The sequence below is a fragment of the Lontra canadensis genome, unplaced genomic scaffold (genome assembly GCF_010015895.1).
Source record: "Lontra canadensis isolate GAN:19392208 unplaced genomic scaffold, GSC_riverotter_1.0 scaffold51, whole genome shotgun sequence".
NCBI lineage: Eukaryota > Metazoa > Chordata > Mammalia > Carnivora > Mustelidae > Lontra > Lontra canadensis.
Window position 1 is genome coordinate 5,159,219 of NW_022631045.1, and position 17,282 is coordinate 5,176,500.

At 35.5% G+C, this 17,282-nt stretch overlaps 1 protein-coding gene across 1 annotated transcript in view; it reads right to left on the reverse strand.

Moving 5' to 3' along the window:
* The window catches only part of VWA8 (von Willebrand factor A domain containing 8), a 329,596-nt gene that overhangs the window by 288,961 nt on the left and 23,353 nt on the right, over positions 1-17,282 (reverse strand). Inside the window, exon 3 of the mRNA XM_032873943.1 lies at positions 208-338. Coding sequence (XP_032729834.1) covers positions 208-338 — 131 coding nt within the window. The remainder of the gene's footprint in view (positions 1-207; positions 339-17,282) is intronic.

The window sequence follows — 17,282 nt, forward strand, 5'->3', positions numbered from 1 at the left end:
TTGGAGCCAAAATTTCCTAAAGCTATGAAAGATAAATGTACATTTGCTTCCCAGAATACTTATTCCAAAATCTTTATTAAACAGTTTATCAACCTGAAAAATTTTTTCAAGTAATGAATAATCCTTATATTTTTATAAATTCTTAATTTATTTTAGAACATAATTAATCCAAGTTCCCTTAGGAATCCATAAGAATCGATTGCTCACCAGGTATTGCATTGCAATAGAACGTCGAAGAGGCCCAGGAGGTCCTATTAGAAAGACATCTTGCCCCAAAAGATCCTTCTGCATTATCCATCTTAGATGCTGAATTACAGATTGAGCCACAGAGTCTGAAACTTCAAGAGGAAAATAAAATAAAACGAAATGCAAACCAGACTACTACTTATAATATAAATTTCCAAGCAATCAATGTATTTAGTATATTATATTTTAAAAAGCATATCTATGTGTACACACATACATACTCATTGATACATACACCTGGTGAATTCTCACACTGCTTTATAATAAAACCATTGTTATCAATGTTAAAATAGGACAAAGTTTATGATCTCATAAACAGGCACATAATCCCACACTTATCAGTTTTTAAGAACATTTGAATGATCACCTTTAAGTGTCACTAAAGAAATGAAAGTTATTTTCAAGGGCGATATAAGGCACTGGAATCGTTATTTTATCACAGTTTCACAGTCCAGTGCTTTTGTTCTAATAAGGGACCATGATCAAATCATCCCAGACAATTAATGATTATCACAGTCTTGAAAAATTGAAGAAAACTATTAACTTAAATTGTCAATAGGTTGTGAGATCTACCAAACTTCACAGTGAGAAGGTTAAGTGACTTGAGTCTTCAGAACTTAAGTCTATTCTTATACACTAACTCTTGGGAATAGTAGACTACTTCATTCCAATGCCCTTCTAAGTCTACTATTAAATCACCCATTAATCTGCTCATCTTCTGCCTACCAATTTTATAAATGTTTGAATTAATATAATTAATTTGTGTTTGCTCATTTGTAAATCAGCCAGTGACCTAGGAAGTGCATTTCTAGGTATCTAAGAAACACTCTTGCCCTTATACATCAGGAGGCAGATGGAATACTCACAGAATGTCATTCAAGATGAAACCGAATATAGCAAAGAAAAGGAAAACTTACTCATTCTTAAAAAAATAAAAATACAACTGGAGACTGGAAATGGATAAAATGCACATAAAGGAATACTACATAATGACAAAAACAGAATGAACTACGACTACTTCCAATATGTTTAACTCTTAAAAGGTATTCAGTGAAAAAATTAAGTCACAGAATAAATCTCATATGATACTGTTTTGATAATACTCAATAAACTAGCAAACTGAATTCATCAGAAATCCATACATATGTAATAAAGCAGTGCTTGAGAAGCAAAAAAGCAAGAGAATGATAAATTCAGGATAATGGATACCTAGGCAGAGAATCAAAGAAATTCTCAGGGAGAATAATATTCTCAGGGAGAATATTACCAAAAACCGGGAGAATTTCAATGGTTTTTGGTAATATTCTAGTTCTTAAATTGGATGTGGGTTACAGTGTCTCCTTTATTATTGTGTTGCATTTTACACATAAACACACATATATATCCTAGATAAGTCCTTTATATGTACTGGATATATTCCATATTTTTTACACTTTGTTTAATCACCCAGTGAGGTCATGAAAGAATTCAAAGATCAAACTAAGAACACTTGCCAAGGCTAAAGCTGTGCTTCCCCCACCAACCTCAACAGCACAACTTTACAAGTGTAGTCTACTTCCCACCCCGCCCACAAAGCTAACATTTAACCATTGGAAAAAATAAAGAGAAATTTATGATTTCCTTTATCCTGGTGAAATGATCAAGAACAAGGTTTAGGGGGCAGCCTGGTTGGTTTGTCATGTCACTGGGATCACACTAAAGCATCTCATAACTTCCCCAAACCAAGTGCCTCTATGTCTGAAAATCAGGAGATTCATCACTTAAGTGGATGTGCTTGGCTTCTCTCCTGTCCTCTGAATCCTCTACAACATGCACAGGGAGCTTATCACCCTCGAGGGGGCAAAAACTGGTCCTTGGAAGAGGGGTTGAAAAAAATCGTTAGATGTTACAATGGTCTGCTGTCCACTAAAGGGATACTGTACGTAAAAGATATGTAGAAGATCTGTGGTATTAACATTTCATGAGATTGGGGAAAGACAAGTTGGGGGTTAAATGTCCTTGGACGAGGAATAATGAAAAACAGATTGAGAAACATTGCTCTAAGACCTAGACCTCTGAGAATCTACCAAGCAGTTTCAGGATGCTGTGGAAGCAATTCACCTGAGACTGGAGACTCGACTTCATTTATAACTATCCAGTGTCCACTCAAACTATTTTCTTTCCTACTTCAGGCCTAAATCCATCTTTGTGATATATAGTTTACTCTTTCTTATTTCAAGATGAGTTAGTCAGCTTGCTGTGTAAGGATGACACAAGATAAAAGAGTTAAGAAGCTTTAACTTCTCTGTCATAAAATTACACAATGTTCCCTATCCCACGGATCTACTACCTCTTCTTACGCCAATATCAAATATATACTTAAAAACATGAACACTTTTGGGATTCTTTTTGCTTATGTTTTTACAAACCTCAGCTTACTTTGGCCTCAGGCCCTCTCAGCGCTGTTCTTAGAGTTTGGTGTCACTTTGTATTTAGCTTTGGCAATGTGCCTGACCTTCCATCACCTGGACTTGACTATTTAAAACACGACCATTTCCAGAGTTCTAGAAGGTAGAGCCAAGTAGGTCTCTTCTGCTTCCTCCCACTGTTTATTATTTATAACTATTTGTAACTTCATAATTACAGTCTCCATTAAATTCTATATAGTTCTATTCCATTTTGAATGCCTTAACCTTGGAACTATAGACATTTTTAAGACTTTTTTTAAAGTTGAAGGCAGCAGTTCCTAATCAAATGTGAGGTCTGGCCCTCACAAGTTGTCAGTATCAATTAAGTGCTGAGGTACTGGAATAATTTTTTTTTTTTTAGCAAACTCATGAAGAGTCAATTATATCTATAATTACAGAGCCCTTTATATACCATGTACTTTCTCAAGCAGGAGAGAAAGGCACAGAGTTATCTGAAGTGGGAACTGAGTATAATCCTGAGTATGCTCACAGGAGTGGCTTCCACTGAGCATGATCCTCATGTGTTGAGAACCACTGGCCTAAGGAACATCTGACAATTCTCAACAATCCTTTCCTTTACTCTTGTCACCCAACAGCGGTTCCCACCTAGCCACAATACTGCCACCACTCTATGCCTGCCAGAAGGCATCTGGAAATGTCTGGGGGTACTTTCAGTTGTTGAAAAGCTTTGGGGGATGAGGGATAATTTGGTACACTACTGACACTTCGTGATGCTTAATACAATGTCCAAGATAGTCCCATTGCCCAGTATGTCAGTGGCACCCTTGCTGAGAAATACATTGTCTGAGTTTGGGTTTTTTTCAAGGTTTCTGTTGCTTGCATACCACTACTGAATTATTTCTAACTAGTCACAATTAAGTCTGGAGGAAGAGTTCCTCTTCGTTTCCCCTAGCTTCTGGAAGATGAAATTGTCAGGAAGGCAAATCAGTAGTGAAGAAATTCTACCTTTAGTTTGATCTGCTAGATGTCAGGATATCCAAGGCTCTCATCACCACATTTCAATTCTACATAAGTTTCTTAATACACATAAGCAGCTTCTGAATCCTGTAGCTCGCCCTGTAGTCTATGCTATACCTTCAGTAAGACTTCTTTTCCCTTACTTTTTCCTTCTCCAATAAACAGTCATAATAACAGCAATAATTTATTGCATCTTTTTCATGTGCCAGGTAAAAATACAAATGATTTTTCATACAGGATCTCTTTTGGAACTCACACCAACCCTAGGACGCAGCAGACTCTACTGTGTCAGAATACAGAATTGGGCCAAACTGTTCAAACCCCAACTCTGCTGTCTACTAGCTATGTAAACTTCAACAGTTATTTCAATTCTCTGTGCTCAGTTTCTCCTTCTGTATAACAGATATAACAAAGGTACTTATTCATAAGGTCATTATGAGGATTAAATTAGGCACTTAGAACAGTGTCTGGTAATAGTAAGTGCCATATAAGCATTCTTTAAATATTCATTACCTACATTTCATGAAAAGAAAATTGAAGTTCTTATTCACAGTTGCTCTTTGCATGAACCGGGACCTTGACCTAAGCTTCTGAGTTCAAAGCTTGCACTCTAGCCATTATGTCCTACTACCCCTCCAAAATCTTTTTAACAGGCTCTATCTTCAGATCCAAGATTTTCCCTACAAGTGTGCACCTCATGGGGCTCCAACAAGTTTAATGGACTTGCTTTTCTGGACATCAATACTATTTCTTGGTTTTTGAGAATGCCAATGATATCATGTTTTACTCCTTTTACTGAAAATTCCAATTTTTACACTATGATATGAGAGGACCTGTTTCTCTAAAAAAAAAAAAAAAACCTCCCATTTTTACTTACTTATTTTTTAGTTTAGTCTATTATGTCAAAGAAAATACTTAATTTGTCCAAAAACTGTATTAAACTACTGAGAGAAAGCATCACATACTGCTGTGTGGTGTCTGTGGTGTATTTTACGTTAATGCTTGAAACTAGCTGTATTTTTAGGATGGCCTCAAGAAAACATGAGTCATACTTAAAAGCATTCCAGAAATAGAAACAAGATGTAAGACTGTACATTACGAACATCTGCAAAACAAACCGCCAAACTGCCATGCATAACCTCATATAAACACAGCCCTGCGTGCACGAGGAAACCCTGACTTCCATGTTTTCAGGCATAAGATGCTACCTTCCGGGAGGCCACATAATGATAAACTGATGTCAAAATAATACCAAAGAGCCTGATCCTATATTCTAACATTTCCCTCTCTAGGTAAAAATAAAACATCTGGTTCATGTTGGGCTACATTCCTTATTCAATCCCCAGCCAATACTTGTTTCACCAAAAAAAAAAAAAAAAAAAAAAGTGTACTATTTTTGCATAGGCATATTCAAGGGCTTTAAAATAAGTCTATTAAAGGAATCCAAATTATAATTTTCTCCCTCTGCAGACTTAAACTTGTCATACATGTAAAGATTAAAATTAAAATTTTAGAAAATTACACATAGTTCTCATTTCATTATAGTAAGTCCTTGAAAACCAGTGATGTTTTGTAAGCATCCCAAGGGGCAACATAATATAATGGAGGGGGAAAAAAAGCCTTTGAAGCCAAACAGACCTAGCTGTGATTTCTCATCTTGTCTTTTATCAGTGTCCTTGAACAAGAATTCTGAATCTTCCGGGCTTAAGTATTCTTATCTTCAAGAGAGCAGTAATAATACTTATTAAGTATGACTATTATGAAGATTACAGGTAAAGCGTCATGCCAAACCCCTCAGCCAGTGACAACCACGAATGGAAGAACATTAAAGCCTTAACCTCACCTGCAAAATCCTCTACCTGGTGTGCGTCCTAGACAGCGGGCTGCATAGTGTGGACTTGGTGGTAATGAATGGGCTTCTGGGTTTATACTCAAATGATCATCTGGACCTAGAGCCCACCCTGAAGAAATAAAGGAGAAAGGAACCCAACATTTACCACATCCCTGACTACTAGAGCTTATGTTAGGTACTTCCTCATGGCATTTCACTGTATTCACCATAGTCATCCCACAAAATAGTTCAGGAAAAATCTGAACCCGAGTTTGCCACACTACCCTGCATTCCCTCCTACCACAGCACAGTGAGAGATTTCAAAAGAATCACACCTAATCTCAGTGCAAGTGCATGTTCATTTACTAAATTGTCACCTATCACATATCATTCTGTACTTGACTATGATGGATGTCAAGGAAAAAAACACACAGTATGTTTAGAACTGAAACCTACATCATTTACCACATGGGCTAACCAAACTAAGAAATTAAATCATTTACACAGCTACATTTGTTAAGGACCTACTCTATGGGCTTAGCACCAAAATGAATACGATAAGGTCCTCTGAAGGTATCAAAGGAAAACACTGCATATATTTAAAGCCTCAGCTTATACAAAGCCACTCATCTATAATGTAGACTGATGAGTCTGATCCAATATAGCTGTAATCCAAATTAAATGAGAAGACAATACTGGCTAGCACAGTCCTCAGAATAGAGAAGCCATTTAGTTTTTCTTAAAACTGGAAAAACACATCAATATACATTAAATAAATGGAAGCATATCCACATACAATGATTAAGGGTCAAGCTGTTTATTGTTTGTGTAGAGATATTAGAACAAGAGTATATATATACATGTTTTTCTTGTATTTGCATAGAGAAATACAGAAAAGATACCCCTGCAACTAATAATGTGGCAAATAATGTAAATAGAAACAGGTGAAACTACGATTTCTCAGTGTGCATTTTTTATATTGTTTCCGTTTCTGAACCACATAAATGTACTATTCCTACAAAAAAAAAAAAAACTAAGTTACTTTTTAAAATCAAGTTTTAGAAAACCCTTGAGACAGGAAAATTTTTATAAATGCTTTGTGAAAATGGTCACAAAATAGTACATAGCGAATATTTTCTTGAATGATGCAGGTAAGTACAGTCATTTTTAAAAACACTGGATACATTTATAAGATTTGACTCACACAAAGTATATTCTCCGACCAAAATTAAATTATATTGCAAATTAATAATAAAAAGAGCTTTGGGGGCACCTGGGTGGCTCAGTGGTTTGGGCCTCTGCCTTCGGCTCAGGTCATGAGCTCAGGGTCCTGGGATCGAGCCCTGCATCAGACTCTCTGCTCAGCGGGGAGCCTGCTTCCCCCTCTCTCTCTGCCTGCCTCTCTACTTGTGATCTCTGTCTGTCAAATAAATAAATAAATAAATAACCTTAAAAAAATTTTTTAAAAAATCTTTGGAAAATCTCCAAATATTCAGGAACTAAACAGTACACTTGTAAATACCACATGGGTCAAAGATGAAATCAAAAGGGAAATTGCCAAGCACACTGGAACAAATGAAAGTAAAAATATAATGTAGCCAAATTTATGGCATGCCACTAAGGGGAGTACTTAAGGGAAATTTTATAGCACTAAAGGCCTATGTGGAGAAAAAGGAAGGATTTCAAATTAATGGCCTCAGCTTCTGCCTTAAGATACTAGAGAAGGAAGAGCAAGCGAAACCCAGAGAAATGAAATTTATACTGATCAGAGCTTAAATCAATGAAATTGAAAACAAAATAATTTTTAAAAATTAACGAAACCAAAAGTTCATTTTTTGAGAAATCAATAAAGTTGACAAATCAGGAGAGACTGATCAGGAAAGAGAGAAGAGAAAACAGTATGGAGGTTCCTCAAAAAGTTGAAAATAGAGCTACCTTACAGCCCAGCATTGCACTACTGGGTATTTACCCTAAAGATACAAATGTAATAATCCGAAGGAGCATGTGTACCCCAATGTTTAGAGCAGCAATAGCCAAACTATGGAAAGAGCCTAGATATCCAACAACAGAAGAATGGATAAAGAAGATGTGATACACACACACACACACACACACACAAAGGACTACTATGCACCATCAAAGAAATGAAATTGTGCCATTTGCAATGACGTGGATGGAACTAGAGGGTATTATGCTAAGCAAAATAAGTCAATCAGAGAAAGACAATTACCATATGATCTCACTGATATGAGTTATTTGAGAAACAAGACAGAGGATCATAGGGGAAGGGTGGGGGAAGGAAATGAGATGAAACCAGAAAGAGAGATAAATTGTAATAAGAGACTCTTAACCTCAGGAAACAAACTGAGGGTTGCTAGAGGGGAGGGGGGATATCACTTCCTGATTGCAATCCACAAATGGGAGAAAACTTCCTCAACTTGATAAACAACATATATGAAAAATCTATGCCTAACATACTTCAGGGTGAAAGGTAGAATGCTTGCCCCCCAAATCAGAAATAAGACAATATTCTCTCTTCTCATCACTGCTATTCAACATTTACTGGAGGTACTAGTAAAAACAGTAAGGGAAAAACAAACAAAGAAAAAGCCCCACCCAATTAAAAAGAAGCAGTATTACCTTTATGTATATATAACAAGACTGTTTATACCGAAACTGTGATAAAATCTACAAAACAAGCTCTAGAATTAATAAGCGAGTTTAGCAAGGTGCCAAGATACAACATCAATATACAAAAATCAATTGTACTTCTATGTTGAAATTAAAAAAACAACATCATTTATAGTAATAACATCAAAAAATATGAAATACTTGAATGATGAATGACAATGTACACAAAACCTATACACTGAAAAAAACAAAAGGGGTACCTCTAGGTGGATCAGTTGTTTAAGCACCCAACTCTTGATTTCAGCTCAGGTCATGATCTCAGGGTCCTGGGATAGAGCCCTGATTCTGGCTCTGTGCTGGGTTTGGAGCCTGCTTAAGGTTCTCTCTCTCCCTCTGCCCCCCTCCCCAACCCACCCCCATCCCTCTCTCTCAAAGAGGAAAAAAAAAAAAACACTGAGAGAAATTAAAGATCTAAATGAATGGAGAGATACACCTTGTTTATGGGTTGCAAAACTCAATATTATTAAGATATTGAATCTACAGATTCAATGCAATCCCAATCAAAATCCCAGCAGGCTTTTTTTTGTGGAAACTGACAAGCTGATTCTAAAATCATAAAGGTCCAATGGACCCAGAATAGTCAAAACATCTTTGTAAAAGAACAAAGATGGAAAACTAGTTAACATTACCTGATTTCAAGATTTACTGTAATACTTTAGCAATCAAGATAGTGAGACTATGGTGTTAAGACAGATCACTAGAACAGTCTAGAAACAGACTCACAATTTCTGACAAAGGTATAAAGGCAAGTCAGTGGAGAAAGGATAGTCTTTTCAGCAAACAGTGCTGAAACAATTAGATATCCATATGCAAAACATGAACTTTGACCCACACCCTGCATAAAATGACCTCTGACTCACTCAATATGTAAAAATTAACTTAACATGGATAATAGACCTAAATATAAACTATGTATACAACTGTGAAAAGATCTGGGAGAAGAACAAGAAAAAAATCTTTATAATCTTCCATCAGACAAAGATTTCTTAGGTATGACACAAAAAACCACAATCCATAAAAGTAAAAACTGATAAATTGGATTTCACTAAAATTTAAAATGGCTACTCTTCAAAAGTCACAATTTAAAAAATTAAAGGACAAGTTGCCGACTGAAAGAAAATATTTGTAAATCTTATATCTGGTAAATTTCTTATATCCAGAATGTATGAAGAAATCTCAAAACTTGGGTACCTGAGTGGCTCGGTCAGTTAAGCATCTGCCTTCAGCTCAGGTCATGATCCCAGAGTCCTGGGATCAAGCCCCAGGTCGAGTTCCCCTGCTCAGTGGGGAGCCTGCTTCTCCCTCTCCCTTGGCAGCTTGTGCTTCCTTGCTCTCTCTGTCAAATAACTAAATCCAAAAAAAAAAAAACAAAAAAAAAAACCAACAACAACAACCCTCAAGACTCAAAAGAACACAAACGCTCCAATAAAAAAGTGGGCAAAAGATGTGGACATTTCATCAAAGATATACAGATGGCAAATAAGCACATAAATAAATGTTCACCATCATTAGTCACTAGGAAATGCACATTAAAATCACTAGGAAATGCAAATTAAAATCACTAGGAAATACCACTATATACCTATTAGAATGGCTGAAATTAAAAACACTGACCATACCAAGAGCTAGCAAGAAGGCAAAGGAACTAGAACTCTTATACACTGCTGGTAGAAATGGAAAGTGACACACAACTACTTTGGAAAAGAGAATGGCAGTTTCCTGAAAAGTTAAATATCTACTATGTGATACACTATTCCACTCAGGCATTTACACACGAAGAAAGAAAGTATTATGTCCATATAAAGACTTACACATAAATGTTCGGAGCACCTTCATTTAAAGAGCCTCAAAACAGTATGATGAATGAATGAATAAGCAAACTAATTACTCAGCAATAAAAACTGATGAACTATTGAGACATGCAACATGAAAGAATCACAAAATTATGCTAAGTGACAGAAATCAGATAATATAAAATGCCTATAAGAAAAAAGATATATATAGTAATACATATTACATATTAATATATAAATATGTAAAACATATAAATAAAAGTGAACATATAAATATATATTTATAGATAATAAATATATTTATATATAATAAATATATACTAATATATATGATTCCATTTATATAAAATTCTAGAAAATACAATCATACCTACAAAGCAGATCTGTGATTCCCAGAATATGGAGGAACCAGGGGACATTATAAAGGGGTTTGAGTACACTTTTGGTGGTGATGAATTTATTTGACCAATATTTTGACTGGTGATGTTTCGTGGTTACATACATATATCAAAACTTATGAAACTGAAAAGAAAAACAACTTATGAAACTGTACATTGACATATGTGAAAATCATTATATGTAAATTATACTTGGCAACATTTTTCTTAAAAGACTCAAATAACACATTAAGATGTTAACAGTGGTTATTAGACTTATAAATGATTTCAGTTTTATCCTTTTGTTTTTCAAGATTTCAATATCCCAAGTTTTTTGTATTCATCATGTTTTATTTTTGTAATAGGAACAAAAAGTTATACAGTTTGAAAAACCACATTGCAAAGTAACAACAGCCTTTCTGGAAGTAGAGAATAACTGATACACAGGGAAAGCAGTAATATGGCAGGTAACATCTATTAGAATATTGACAAATCAATTGATCAGAATTTAACATCCAAAATTCAATTTGCAACTCAGCTTCTTATAAAGTTTTTATCATCCATAACATACTGTTACATTGTGATAATTTACTGAAGATATTTTTGTTGGCCTTAGGGTAGCTGGTCATATTCATGACAAGACTATACCAACCAAAACCACAAAATTAAACCAAAGGAATGACCTTTGGTTATGAACACATCTCAGAAGGACCAAGAATTTTTAGGTCCTGTCAGATGAATCCGAGTTCTTTAAACACAAAGCATGAACATTTTATTTTTATGACTCAGGTTCACAGAGAAAGCAGTTATAATAGATGTATTCTTTAGTAAGTTTTACTTTAAACATGAGGGTTTTATCAGCTATTTTTAAAGTTATAATCTAACACATGCTTACTGTAACAAAGGAAAAAATCCAAAAATGTAAAAAGAAGAATGATCTCTCTTGACCCCTTCCATTTGCAGCCTCACTCCTAACCCAATGCCCTAAAAAAAAACTTAAAAACCTGGAGTGTAGCCTTCCATACTTTTCTCTGTGTACAGAAAGACATCTGACATACCTGTGAAAGTATTCAAGTTGCTAAAAAAAAAAAAAAAAAAAATAGTATCAGACTTTATACACTACCCTAAAGTCTGAAACCTTTTTTTTGTCTGCAATTTTTGCTTAACAATATGGCATGGACACCCTCAAGGTCCATAGATATAAATCTAACATTATTTTTTAGTAGCTGCAGAAGTCCATAACATGGGTAAACAATTATTTATTCAACTATTCCTCTACTGATACATTCATTGCTTCTTGTTTTTGTCACTATGTAACACCAAAATGCTGGAATACATATTGTGTACAAATATCTTTACACACTGATTTTTTCCTTAATGAACATAACTGACAAAGAAACTGCTAAATCAAAGATATTTTTTTTTTAATTTTATTTTCTTAAAGATTTTATTTATTTATTTGAGAGAGAGAGAGAGAGCATGAGTGGGAGGAAGGAGCAGAGGGAGGAGAAGCAGACTCCCCACTGAGCAGGGATCCTGACGTGGGGCTGGAGCCCAGGACCCTGAGATCATGATCTGAGCTGAAGACACTTAAGACTGTCACCCAGGTGCCCCTATTTTCTTAATTTTAATAGCTACTACCTTATTACTTTCCAAGGAAGCTATGTCGACTCACACTTCCACCAGCAATGTCTGACAATACCTTTTCCCTGCAATCTTGTAGGTACTGGACATTATCATACTTTTTGGTTTTTTAGATTTATTTATTTATTTGAGAGAGAGAGAGAGAATGCACACATGCATGTGTGAGCAGTGGGAAGGGCAGAGGGAGAGAATCATCAAGCAGACTCCCTACTGAGCATGGAGGCCCACATAGGGCTTGATCCCACAACCCGTGAGATCGTGACCTGAGCCAAAACCAAGAGTCCCACACAACCGACTGAGGCATCCAGGCACCCCTACTATACTTTTAAATTTTGGCCCAGGTGATGCATGAAAATTGCTCTTATATAATTATATAATTTGTATCTCTCTAACTATTAAAGAGGTTTAGAACATACCCATTTGGATTCCCTCTCCTGTGGCATGGCTATTTAAATCCTTTGCCTATTTTCTACCAGATGATACAGTGTTTCTGAGTAATTTCCGAGATATATTTGTATATTAGGGGTATTAATCCTCTATCATATGTGTCAGATATCCATTAAAATGTGACTTTTAACTTAGGGGTTTACTACTTCGATCCATTTTCTCATTCAAATAATGTCATCAATAGTGGTTAAATGACCACACAGATCCAAAGAAGCCTATTTATATATTACATAGTTCAAAAATTGTACATCTGCAATGAAAGTTGCAGAAATCATCAACGGAAAATAAAAAGCAACAAAATGATCCAAGAAATGTAAAGTTGTCTTGAGCATGGTGCCTGGGAGAAAGAACACTAAAAAAAATTTAGGCACTGAATAAAGATTGCTGTGAGACTCTGGAGGAGACTTCAGGCCATTTCACAGGGCTTTAAAAGTTGATGGGACTCTTCCCTTTGAGGGCTCTATTCTAGCTTAAGAAATCTTAAATGAAATCCTTTTCTCCAAGTAAGTTCTCATGTAATGAGTAGCAATTAGTTAACTATCGAAGATACGGCAAATCTTCAGGATGGGAGGCTTTGTTCCTCAGATTATTGAAGCTCTGTCTCTATTCTGTAAGTGAATTTTAGATAACACCTTCCTGGAGGACTTTCGTGTAAGCTTTGCCACTCATTCATCGAAACTGCCAAGTAGCTGCAGTGATTGTTCAACATTATCCACAGACCAAAAAAATGACAGTTTTCCATGCTATTCTGTCATTTACATGTTGATGAATTTCTCAAACCTCTTGAAATTATTTACAAACACCCCCCTCCCCCCTCAAAACCTTTCACACTATTTCACACTTTTTATGCCAAAAATCACCACTTTTAAAGCACAATGTTGTAATTCTTACAGAAAACATTTGTGGGCCCTAATTGCTTGGATATGAGCTCAGTGTGTCCAGCAAACCTTAAATGACCTCACATATAATTGGTTCACAGACTGCAACAAGAAAATTATGTAAGGAAGCAGAAATATAACTCTGAAGTCAACTTTAAAGTCACCTATTGAAACCGCTACCCTGGAGCACCACCTTGTAAGGCAAACGCTGGAAGAAATATCAGCTTGATATAATATAGTTTAACTTCGAGAACAAAAACATGAAGGAACCCCTTTTCACCAGGTGACAATTTCATCTAAGCCTTGAGATGCGCTTTTCATACAAAAAGGCAAAAATCTTCAATTACTCACTTCAACACTAGCAGGGGAGAGACTAGGGACTAAGATGGTAAGTGGGAGTTATAATGGTTAAGGCAGGAGGTAACAAGACCTAGATAATAAAAAACTGAAGAACAGTCCAACTCCTCTGTCTGTTATGTGGCCGGCACTGGGGTAAATGCTGCGTCGAACACTGTTCAAATGAGAAGCTGACAACCAACTATGAGATACAAGCATTCGTTATCTTAGTCAAATGGTCAAAGAATTAAGAAATTTTATTTTCATGACATAATACCACTTTCACGTGGTTTTAAACTGAATTTTAGACTTCCACTTGAGAATATTCCCAGTCTATATCATCTCTGTTGGCTAACAAGATTTCTACCACTTCCATTAAATTAGGTGTTAAATATGAGGGTTCATGTCTCAACACTGATTTTTATTTCCTAAATACTAAAAGACAACAATTGAATTTCAGTGCTCTGAATAACCTTGGAAAGGACAGAAATAAAATAGCACCACCATGCCTCAACTATTTCAATATTTTCAATATTTACCACACTCTTAAGTTCCAAAAGAGTTATCTAACATACCAGTCTTCTTTTCATTCCCAGACTTACTCTAAAGTAGCCAGAAATACTGGGACAGACTATTAAAAAAAAAAAAAAAAATCAAACTGAAGTCAGGAAATCTGGGCTTTGCTACTAATTAATTAGTCTTCTGACCTCTTTCTTATGGTCCTACTTTCTTGGTTATGAAATGAGTTTCAGAGAGGATGGTAATTGCTAAAATTCCTTTCCTTAACAAAAATCTGTCATTTATGTTTCATTTAAAAATGTTAAATATGCAAAAGCAAAGAGCTAAACTGAAGCATAAATATGGGTGGGAAAGTAACAGGGTATCAAAACTTCATTCAACAAAACACCATTTTCAAAATATTTTAAAATATTTTAAAAAGTAACTCCAAAAGCAGGGTGGGGGGGAACTATCTAGTTTCTCTCAAAACCAAAACCATAATCTCCAATCAGTCATGTAATAGCAAGAGTGAAGCCAAACAGCTATGATTTTTCTATCTTGGAAACAGTCCCTGAGAGAGGGAGAAGTAGTTGAAAGAATACAATATTTGAACCTAATATAGGAAGTAGATGCTCCAAAACATGTTTTACTAATAAATAACTATATCTACCCCAATTAATACATAGCAACCATGTAATACTTATGTGGCCATGTGAGATTTTGGTTTACTTATTAGCTCAGCCACTTTTCCCATTTCAGGTTAACCAAACTCCCAATAGTCTTTCCCCTACAAAAGGGTGCAGCTCCTCATACAAAAGACTAGTAGAGACAATGTTAATTTACTACTGGGTATAACATGCCACTATTATTTTGATATACAAACAATAATATACCTAAGGATACTTATATTATTATGAATATGGTGGGAACAATGATGAATGCATGACAAGCACAGAAAAAGCAAACCAAAGTCTATACACCATCCAACTGCTTTCAATATAAACTCTTTTCTGATAAATTACAAAGGGTAAGCTACTAACACCTAAACATAAAAGAAATGAAAATTTTTAATTGCATGAGAGATTTCTGAAAACAGCAACAGAAATTCAAAGTATGTTAAAACAGAAAATGTTGGGGCGCCTGGGTGGCTGAGTGGGTTAAGCCTCCGCCTTCAGTTCAGGTCATGGTCTCAGGGCCCTGGGATCAAGCTGTGCATCGGGCTTTCCACTTGGTCGGAGCCTGCTTCCCCCTCTCCCTCTGCCTGCCTCTCTGCCCACTTGTGAGCTCTCTCTCTCTCTCTGTCAAAAAAAATAAATTTAAAAAAAAAAATTCTTTGAAAACAGAATATGTTGAGGGTTTTTCTTCATTTGCTTTTCTGGGGTTTTTTGGTGACAAAATATTTGAGTCTTTCTATATTTAAAAACAGATACCTTTTACACATGGAACTTGACCTAAGCGAACTACTGCTATATTGCCTCTCTGCCAGTCATTTGCAAAATATGAAAATATATTCATTCAAAGCATATGTTTGTAAGTCTTAAAATTGATATTGTTACTAGGATCCCTTGAATCCTTAAAGCTGGTATAGTCTTATTATACATTCTCTCACTTAATAAGATCCCCAGTTCCCAAATGATTAAGCATCTATAGCTATGATAAAATATTTTAGCAGACCCTCAATAGGAGAGAGACAGTGCCATCTTAGTTGTTAAAAGAAGGGAAGAATAGTGCTATCCCCTGCTGACAGTAGTCAAGCAATGACTATGATTCATGTCTAGGTAAAGCTTGAAAGGCCAATATTCTTTCCACACTATGTTTTTAACACTATACAAAAACTATATATAAAACTATATAAAAAATACATATATAACAATATAAAAACACTATAGTGTTTTTAACACTATAAAAACATATTGTTTCAAAGTTTTATCTTTGAAAGAAAATTGAAGCTTTTTTGAAGAGCCTACTGCCACCATGTGTGATCCTGGAAACAACCTAACTAAGGACAAATTCAAAATCAAATCTAGAGAAGATTCCAGATTTATTCTTTATTTTTTAGAGAGACAGAAAGCAGGAGAAAGGGAGAGGAAGATTCCCAAGTAGGCTGTACGCCCAACATGGAGCCTGACGTGGGGCTCAGTCTCATAACCCTGAGATCACGACCTGAGCCAAAATCAAAAGTTGGTTGTTTAACCAACTGAGCCACCCAAGTGCCCCTCCAGATTCATTTTTTAAAAGTAAGACTGAATGAAGACGAAAATGTTTTTAACATATCTTTTAAGCAGAATTATAGCAGCCCTCAGTATTAACCATGTTCAACAGTGTTACAAGGATGGGACAATGGGAAGTAAGAAGGAACAGAATCAGGAGACTGAGGAAATGGTTGTGTCAGGGACTCATATTTATTGAGCACTACGTCCCAGGCATTATCCTACTCATTTTACACAGGCTATCTGATTCAATCCTTAAAATATATCCATAAGGTTGAAATGATTGTTCCTACACTGGCAAGAAAATCAGAGCAGTTAAATGACTACAGAAATAGAAGAAGGTGGAGGAGGAGGAAGATGAGGAGAAGGAAGGAAGGAAGGGAAATCCATATCTAGGAAATAGTACATACAAAATCTCAAACATATCCTTTTCCCTCCAAATAGATGCTTCCATACAGAACACAAGCTATGTAATGGTTTTCCTACTGTCTATCAAGAGTGGTTATTATTCCTCACTTCCAAAGTTCGTTATAAAAGTTAGCTACATTCGTAATAAAAAAAAAAAAAGGTCCAGAAATCGGGAAAAAAATCATCATGTAAGGTGTTCTAAATCTACTTTGTTAAGTTTCTCTAGGTAAATATAACAACTTATTGAAGATTTAAGTCCCTAGTCTCACCCCCAGAAAAGATTACCTATCAATTACAATAATATGATTAGGCATAACCATTAAATAATGAACACTAGAAATAAATGCTCCTGACTCCCCTAACTTTCTAGTTAGGAAGAAGAGAACTGAAGAGAATTTTACTTTCAACCTGACAATAAGAACAAGGCAGTTAATCTGTAAAAATCACAATTTCTTAAAACCTACCATACAGCTAAGAATTCAAAGAAACCTGAATGAA